The sequence below is a fragment of the Pomacea canaliculata genome, linkage group LG11 (assembly GCF_003073045.1).
Source record: "Pomacea canaliculata isolate SZHN2017 linkage group LG11, ASM307304v1, whole genome shotgun sequence".
Classification (NCBI taxonomy): domain Eukaryota; kingdom Metazoa; phylum Mollusca; class Gastropoda; order Architaenioglossa; family Ampullariidae; genus Pomacea; species Pomacea canaliculata.
The window spans coordinates 3400623-3409677 of record NC_037600.1 but is presented as its reverse complement, the minus strand read 5'-3'; the positions used below and the strand labels follow the sequence as shown (position 1 = coordinate 3409677).

The following is a 9055-nucleotide window of genomic DNA, read 5'->3' as shown; positions in this document are numbered from 1 at the left end:
CTGTGGCAAAAAGAGACAACAGTAAAAAAATCCTGTCCATGAAAGGCAAAAACTTGTGCGAAGCTTCGTTCAAGTCAAGGGCATTGACTGGTTGAACCACTCATCGCGATGTTGCCTACGCTGGCGAACCAAGGCAGAGGGAAGAATTTCTGCAAGCTGTGAAATGTTGTATGAACTGTAGTGAACGGGAAAATTGACAAGTGTATGGGGAGTGTGGAGGAGGGGACCGCGTGACGTCTGCTTCTTCCTTGCTGCGAAACACGGAATATTTTATTTTTTTATTCACACCGGCCGACGACAAGTACGATGTCGGCGACTAACATTTAGTTCGTCCCACTCCGCCGGCAAAAGTCTGTTTAGCTGCGAGTATTTAGTTGTTTATTGTCAGCAACGCAAATAACTAGCTATCGGGGAGGTCGTGTTACCCGGTGTGTACTCACCCGAAGTGCAGGCATGTGGAACAAGGTGTGCGGTCATGTGACCGTTTCAAAAGAATTTACTTCTTCCTTCTCGTTACGTTCGTCGTGCTGCGATGTTATGTGTATAGGAACTGCTACACGGGTCGCAATGTTACGCCACCCCATTGAAGAGCCGGTGTTTGTTAGAAACAGGAAGAACATTTCATAGGTCAACAAACAAGTGATAGGACAGAGGAGTGTTAGAGCGTTTTTTTTTTAAAAAGTAGAGACAACAACTTGTTGATGTGCAAGTCACAGCGCGGTGATAGGATCAAACCTGTAGCGGCCAGGTTCAGTTCTGCAGTGATATCAAAGGTGAGCAGGGAAGGGACGCAGCATGTTCCACCAAACCGCTGTCGCCTGACCTGATGTTCGTTAGACGAAAGGACAACGGACCGCAGTTTCTGCCACAGTGTGCTGGTACACTTCCGACACAAACATGTATCTGTTCTTGAAACTGAATAACGTCGAGAAGGTTATCAGCGGCATCGTCGTCGACAACGACTGCTTGCCGCTGGTGGAGGGCTTGGTGGTGGCGCCGACTTCGGCGTCTGACCGGCAGTCGATGGCCGTGAATTGCATCCCGTGGTTCAAATCCCTCGCCATCGACGCCGTGTACATTGACTGTCTTTACCGGGATTGCCGCTGGGTCCCTAAAATGTTTACCGTGCAGGTAGGTCAACTTTTTTTTTTTTTAAAAAAAAGCCATCTTGTGTATGCGACAACAAAATGATACCGACTGCACAATACAAAGGAGGACTCTACTAACCAAATCCAGGGCTACAGACCTAGCAGCCCCTCTCAGTACTTGTTATGGCTAGAACTATATATTGTGCAAGGCTAGTGTTAGAAGTGGATTTTATAAAAAGAATATATTGATAGCGACAGTTATATCAGGGTGTAATTTCGCTAAATTATTTATTGGTTAGTGCATAGTTTACTAGGGTAATCTTGCGCGATTTCGAATCACCCAGTTTGGTGAAAGTTAACCGAACTAAATTGCGAACTAATTAATGAATCAATGGTCTTGTTAAAAGCGAAGATTAGTGGGTTTGTTGTAATATTTTCTTTGAATTGAACTGGTTTTTATGTCCTGAGATGTCAGATTTCATTGAAAGAAAGAATGAAAAGACACAGTCAGAGAGACAAGGCAGACAGAAAGAGAAATATTTTTAAACAAATAAATAAATACCGTCCGTTTACATTCCACCTTGAACCATCAACAAAGGTGTGCATGAAAAGCTTTATATTCGTACGAATACTCGTGGAGGCATTTAGGGTGTCATTCATGTAGGAAAAGAAAACAAACAAACAAACAAACAAACAAACAAACAAACAAACAAACAAACAAACAAACAAACAAAACACACCCACACACACCAGGATAAAACAAGCTTTAGTCTTCAACGTAAATTTTCCCTGTGTAGGAATAGTTTCAACATATTTTCCCTCTTCCACGTTTTCCCTTGTAGTTATTCAGCTTGCTTCCTGTTCCCTAAGGGGATTGGGAAATCACACCATTGAACTTGCACCCACTTCGCCAAACGCAGAGACCGTTCACAATCGAACTCCGGGCACCTCCTGTCAACACACACCCACCCACTACACAGCGGGTAGTAGTTTGTCTCGAATACCCCCAACCTTCTCCCATTTTCCAGTTCTGGCACGTTCATACAGACGAAGAAAATAAAGCCACCCCTTTCCCTACCCCGCATTTACATTCCTTGTCCCAGCAGTTTGAATTTTCTTCCTGTAGTGAACACTAGCGCCGGGCTTCGCCGTTTCTAAGCAACGAGACGCACACAAAAAAAAAAAAAAAAAAAAAAAAATCGGACAGTCTCGGGTGTGTATAATTATTTGTAAGACATGAGACGATCAACACCAACGTTAACAAACACTGGTAAACAGTTTGAGAAACTTTTTTTTTCTGCAACATTGAAATTTTTTCATTCGTATCCCGCTAAGGCAGACATTACGAAAGCAATATTTCGTGGAAACCAATTTGAAACAAACCAGAAAAACCAGTGCCTTGAGGATATATTTTAGCTCAGAAACTTAGAAACTAAAATTGGCTCACTAACCAAATATGGTTGTGACATTTGACCTGTTGTATCTGTTGCTCAAGTGATTCTTAGTGGAATGTGTGCTCCTAGTTTCGGTAACTGATGAAAGGCTATTATTTTCCTCAACACCACTGTAGTACACATATTTATATTTTTCAATTAAATCGACATTCTAGCCCCATAATGGCAAGCACGTGTTTGCCATGCATTCTCGTGTGCTTCATTCTTGATGAGATGTGTCATCAGACATTCTGAGATAATAATTATGGGTTAGGGCTAGCCTCGGTCATTAGATAGAAGATAACTTACTTGACGGTCAGTCAGGGTTATCAGTTTTAGCAGATTCTGAGCGTTTTTGTCCTTGTTCCTTGTTAACTTCCCGTACTGCTGTAACAGTATCACAGTTTTAAAAAATAAACTAGTTACTTGAAAAAATTTCTATGTGTCAACGGAAACTTTGTAAATTCAGTATGGCCACCGATGCAATACTCAGGAGTAAACTGACACAAGAAAACGTAGGAGTATCATTAATGAATCAAACAAGTAAGCTTTTATATTTGTATGTTTGAGTGTGCAAAATTCCGAGCATAATAAGTACTTCAACTGTCATCCCTTTTGAAGCAGACCCACGAAACGAGTGTGAAGGAGATCTCGCAAACCGGTTTGGGCAGTGGCCAATCAGAAGCGTTCTTCCCAATCTCAGCTCGTCCGATCTTCCGACATGGAGGCGAAATGTCCGACTTCGATCCCATTGCAGACGAGCTGTATGAAAGAGCTGAGGGCATTCTGTCGTCTGATTCAAAGAAAGCAATGCCGGAAGAGGAACTTCGAACCGAAGTAAAGCAGCACGCACGAAAACTCGCATTTCTCTGGTTTCTTTTCTTTTTCTCTTCATTCCCTCACTTTCTTTTTCTTTCAATTTTAGCAAACCTGTTATTCTATACTCATATACCTTTTTCTTTCTTTCTGTACTTTCAGCTGACTTTTCATATTCACTTTTCGATCAGATAGTCGTGTTTCTTCCTGGAGTTAGAATATGAGTTTTGTTTCTTTAGACATTTAAATGCTCTGTCTCAATTTTTGCCATCTTGGTGCATATTTGTCATCTCTACAGAAAGAGTCAGCTTAAACACTGTTAGGCCTCTTTACGTTAGTCTCAGGGGTTAAAGGTTAGGAACATTGGATGTTAGGGGCTTAGGGCTAGAAAACGATAGAGAACACGTGACAGGTCAAGCGTAGACAGGCATTTACGAACTTTAAAGAAAAAAGCGGTGGGTTTGAGCACAATAGGTGAGAATAGCTGTTAAAAACTAACTGCTGCGAGAAACGAGAAAACGAAGGAAGTAGAGAAGAGTGGAAAAGGTGATTGTAGTAGTGCGCATGTACTTGTGTTTCAGTGCGCCCAGCTGCTGCACTGCTGCATTTTCCCAATTGTTGAGTTCTCCAAGACAGATGTCCCCGTGCTGCAAGGCTGCAGTCAGCGCATCGCACTTCGTATCCAGGCTCTGGAGGAGGAGATCAACGAGAAAGAGGCAGAGCTGGTGGTGACGGAAGGCCTGCTGAGCAAGCGCAAGAGCAAGATCCTGGCCAACGAGCACCTGTGCGACGAGGCCCACGTGCAGGCGTGCACGCCCAGCTTCCTGCATGCCATGTACGACAGCCTGGCTGCCGACATCCAGGAAACCTACACCCAAGTGGAACTGCGGCAGCGCAAGGTGCAGGAAGAGCGCAAGAGGAGCAACACCGGCAGGGTTCTGGAAGGGCTGGTCCGTGATCGCGATGAATCTCACGAGCAGTTACAGAAGCTGTTGACCATCCGTGAGACCCTCCGGACCTTCTTGGACTCCACCCATTCGTCCTCTGCCTCCAGCAAGAAGACGCGGAAGATAAGCAAGGAAGAAAAGGGTTCGTACGCGATGCTTGTGAAGATCTATGAGGAAATGAAGAGTATCAAGTGCGAGGTGACCCGGCTGTGCTACCGCAGGCTACACTGTACTGCCATGAAGAAAGCCATCGATGCGACTGTGATGAAGATCGAGAGAGGGAAGGTGGAGAGTGTCTGTGACTTCAGCGAGTTTTCACTCAACGTGGGTGTGGCCGGAGGTGGGGGCAACTGGAGCGGGTGGATGAGCATGCAGGACCAGGTGAACGAAGTCATGGACAAAAGGGATTCCGTCGTGTACCGCGAGCACTTGAAGCGCTGTCAGTTTGTCCTCGACATTGCCAGCTCCGTCCTCAGCGAGCAGGTCATTCTGGAGCCTGAGAAAGGCGACGTGCTTGAGGACAGAGGCGATGACTGCCTTGATAAGGCCTCCTACACGACGAAATCCGAGGGCGTGAAGAGCGAGAAGCTTCCCAATTGTGAAGGAGCTGATTTGTGGAGAAAAACACGTATGTCCCCAATTCTTTTTAGGCCGCCTCTCTTTGGCTCTCTTTTCCCTGTCTGTGTGTGTGCGCGCACTTGTTGAAAGAGGTCGAAGAAAAAAATGAAGGAAGGAAGGAAAAGAAGTAGTGTGTTTGCTCTGAAAAATGTACCTAGGAATCAAGTTCTTCCCAACTATCTTGTCTGAAATGAAACATTTACCCATCTATCCTATCTGTCGAATATGCCTACGAATATGCCTATCACCCTTGCTGATTTTTCTACTCGGCACAGGCAACAAAGCTGTACAAGCAGCACTCGATCACCTGGTGGAGGTTGCGAGCACCCAGATGATGAACATGGCCAGGGTTATCGTTCTTCACCTTGGGCTTGACGCGGACAACGTGCGCTACGTGCGGCGTGCCTGGGTGTGCTACTCCCCGTACTTCTTTCGTGTGACCCTGAGCCAGCTGCAGCAAGTGTACGCCCGCCTGCACTCGGCGCACGGCGCTCAGATGCACGCCGTTGTCACCAGCCTTGCCCTCACCGACATCGTCGACGAGCGGTTCTTCGAGGATTTCTTCGTGCGCAATCTAGACTGGAAGCGCCTGAAAGGTGATGGGAAGGACGGGGTTGCAGGTCAAAGGGAGGCAGAGGAAGGTCTGACCCCGGAGGAGTCAGTGGAGCCGCTCTCGTCCACGACCCTCGTCTCTGACCTTCGCCGCTGCTCCGTGGGCGAGCTGTACGCTCTGGTGGACAAAGATTGTCTGAAGCTGTGCAAACAGATGCGGGAGCTCGAACACACGGAGATGTTGTCGGGGTCCTTGTCGAGCAAGAGCAGCAGCAGTAGCAGTAGCGTCAGTAGCCCCGACGTGGGAGACACGGATGTGAGGTCAGAGAGCAAAGGTCACGACTCGGACAGCAGCAGCAGCAGCAGCGGTGACGCGGAGGGCCGCAGCGAGGAGGCGGTCCTCCAGCAGCTGAAGAAGCGCGCCTCGGCTCTGGTGTTTGTGACGTCGAAAACGCAGGGGCGGCGATCGGTGACGTCGCTGCTGGCCGCTGTCGACGGCGTCATCGCGCCCTTCAACGCCCTGATGCAACAGGTGGTGGACAGCCCGGACCTTCTGGAGAAGCTCCGCCTCCTGGAGCAAGGGGTCCGCTTCCTGGCCCAGCAGGTGGAGCTGCACTGCCAGGACAAAGGCATGGACAGCTTGCTGCCCATGTCCCTCTTCGCCACAGTCTGCCTGCAGCGAGACGTCTTCATCTCTCTGTTCACGCAGCTGCAGCTGCTCAACGACTTCAGGCATCACGTGGTTCTTCCAGCTGTTTACGACTTCGGTCTCACGAGCGCCTACACTCCGTACTTTTTCCTCTCCGAGCGAAAGGAGAATCTGAGGAAGACCGAGTCCGACACTTAACCATTCGCTTGGCTGGATGTATCAAGTGCAAAAACCAGCACGTGAGTTGCTTCGAGTTTGGTAACTCAGGTCACGTGATCTACTAACCCCGTTTTAGTCTGCGCACGCGCTGTGACTGATGAGCTCGATCAAATTAAGGATATAATTACACACACACCTTCTTTCAACTGAATTATATTGTACGAGGCAGAGTGGGAACTACTTCTGCTCAAGAGCACATCACACACTCTCACCACTCGGTTTACTTCCTAAACTGAGATCACCCAGCGGAAAGGAGAGACATCCAAACAAAGGACACTACATGGATTTGTTTTGTTTATATTGTTTGAAAAAAAAGTATTACGATGTTTAGCTATGCTCGAACTGTTGTTGTTGTTGTTTTCCTAGGATCAGTAATAGTGATTTGTGGTTTAAAACATGATAATTAATGATAATATAGAATCTCAACGATTTGCGTGTGTCTGTATTAGAACATTGTTTTACAGTCGGAATAGTCTGATATGAATCCCACATCTTCATAAAAAAACAACGCATTCAGAGGAGGGAGGGGAGGGAGGAAGAATAGAGAGTCCTTGTATGTGTGTTTGTGCATGCGTGCTTGGTTGTATTGTGTGTAGACTGGTGTGTGTCTATGTATTTATGTGTATGGGTGTGTGTTCAGAAATGAATAAGCAGTTTATATACGAAATTCTCTTTTGTAGTCCCAGGGTAAACAAAGTTTTTACACATCTTTTAGATACGAACATTGTTGTGCAAAGGGCATTTCTTATTCTTCAAAGGTCGGGATCAAGCCTTCAGGTATATAACGTTTCCTTTTAGTATAAAATGGCGACACTTCATTTAGAAAATTAAATTTTTGTGTTCGCATGGCTTTTCGTCTGTCTGTGGTTTATGTGTATTCGCGAGCGTGCGTACGTGTGCATATACAATTGTTTATCCCTTTGTCTCCGTGTCTCGCTCGCCATCAACCACATTGCCTGCCGCGTAGTTTACACACAAACAGCAAGGTGTGTATTAGTTTGTGTGCACTCACCAAAGACTCCAGTGTCACTATGTCACCTGCATTAACAACCACCGACAAGCGAGTGTCAAGGTAAATGTAATGTTTACCGCGAAATGTTGTTAGCGAAACCTCAAGCCACGGCATGCAATGCGAAATTATAAACACCATCTTAAAGACACACATTTTTTAATGACCAATTCAGTGCAAGATACTATTTCTCCAAAGATGGACCTTACAAACGTTCAAGGAAGTATCTAAAAAAAAAAAAAAGAGGAAGGGGAACTCTCTACCCCACCACTCTCCATTTGAAAAGAACGCCAAGGCGGAAAAGCCAGCAAGAAACCACAACGATGTCCTGGACGACACTAGCGGCGAAAACTCTTGGGGACAGAACAGCCTGACTAACTGCCAAATCACAGTTTTTAGCATGTGCTTGTCTCTCTCACGACATTTAGTAGCCGCCAGGTAATGAAAACACTCGCTTGTCACCATTGCAGTTAGAAACTCAGGGTTCGAATCTCGTCTCGAGGCACTCTATATGTGACACGTTTATTTTATTTGCACTTTTTTCCAGCGCGTGCGCAATGAGCTTAAAGGATCGTTATCCTTTGTATTTACCATTTGTTTCTATTTTTTTTTCTAAAGAACTTGCGTGTCTGTCTATTTTGTCCTTGCTGTATCGTGTCAGCGCAACATCCATAACTAAGGCAGTTTTGGGGCTTAGGGGAGGGGTATTGTTGTGAAGGTTTTAATTTTGGACAAAGTGACTGATCAGACTAAACAACGGAGGTCAAGGGTTTGTTAAGCTGGCAGCCGCGTTCAGATGATAGTAAATGCGCAGAACAATTGTCACTGCCCCCCCTCTACCCATAAAAAAAGCCTCCCTCTCTATCGCGCGTTGGTAGATGTTTACTGTAAGAGCACAGATAAAAGTGTGCTAGTGACTGAAGGGATAAACTGGGTTAGATAAAGAGATACGCACTTATTAAATGATTGGTTGGATTAATCGATTGTTTTACACACAGTAACATACACATTCTTTTTTTTTTTTACTCTCGCGCGCGCGAGCACACACTCTCACACATACACACCCCCCACCACCACTTTAACATTTGTCACTTTCATAATGATTACAAAACAAAAGCGCTTTCCTGCTTCAACTTGTGTCATTTTATTTGACAGAATTATTTTTTTGTGTTTTTGGTCGTGCGTATTTACAAGATCAAGGAACAGTACGATATGCGACTCGATCTGAGTTTTATTCATAAGACAAAAGAAGAAAAATGTTTTTTTTTCAACGACAACGGCAAAAGCTTTAAACGAAACTTTTTAAAAACTGTAAATAAAAGAAATAGAAAAATAACTTCCAGGTAAAGGGCACTGGCAGCGGACTGTCTCTAAAAGTCTGGCCAAGTATAATGCTCAGGTTAAGTTTTCTAACAGCAAAATCGCTATCACGATATCCATAGCATCATCTAGTAAGAGATTAAAAAAATAATAATTACACAGTTATCGTTTCACAAGATCATCGGTTTCCTTTTAATTTTTCCTTTTTTGGCCACATTTCCATCAAATAGAGCTTATGACGACTTTGATGATTTGTGCAATAGCAAATGTTACCCACAAAATCCTAACAACGATCAAAGGTAAGCTCGTGTGCAATGTCAATTCTGTTTTGAGTGACAATTTCACAACATAGATAATTGTAAAATTTTTAACTTCGATCTTCGTCGCTTTAATTATAAAAATAG

General features: G+C 45.0%; 1 protein-coding gene across 2 annotated transcripts; it reads left to right on the top strand.

Moving 5' to 3' along the window:
* The first annotated feature begins 200 nt into the window (after positions 1-200).
* On the top strand, positions 201-7574 carry LOC112575324. 2 transcript variants are annotated; one of them, XM_025257093.1, is made up of 4 exons: positions 201-1131; positions 3146-3358; positions 3919-4912; positions 5178-7574. In XM_025257093.1, the coding sequence occupies exons 1-4, from the start codon at positions 898-900 to the stop codon at positions 6299-6301; spliced, it is 2565 nt and encodes an 854-aa protein (XP_025112878.1). In that variant the 5' UTR covers positions 201-897; the 3' UTR covers positions 6302-7574. The 2 variants fall into 2 exon arrangements, with proteins under 2 accessions (XP_025112878.1, XP_025112877.1); XM_025257092.1 differs by having other exon boundaries at positions 3143-3358.
* Positions 7575-9055: the final 1481 nt, after the last annotated feature.

Coding starts and splice junctions, on each gene's coding strand:
- LOC112575324 (XM_025257092.1), top strand. CDS start 898: ATGTATCTGTTCTTGAAACTGAATAACGTCGAGAAGGTTATCAGCGGC. Junction 3,359..3,918: donor AAGAGGAACTTCGAACCGAA/GTAAAGCAGCAC, acceptor CTTGTGTTTCAG/TGCGCCCAGCTGCTGCACTG. Junction 4,913..5,177: donor TGATTTGTGGAGAAAAACAC/GTATGTCCCCAA, acceptor TACTCGGCACAG/GCAACAAAGCTGTACAAGCA.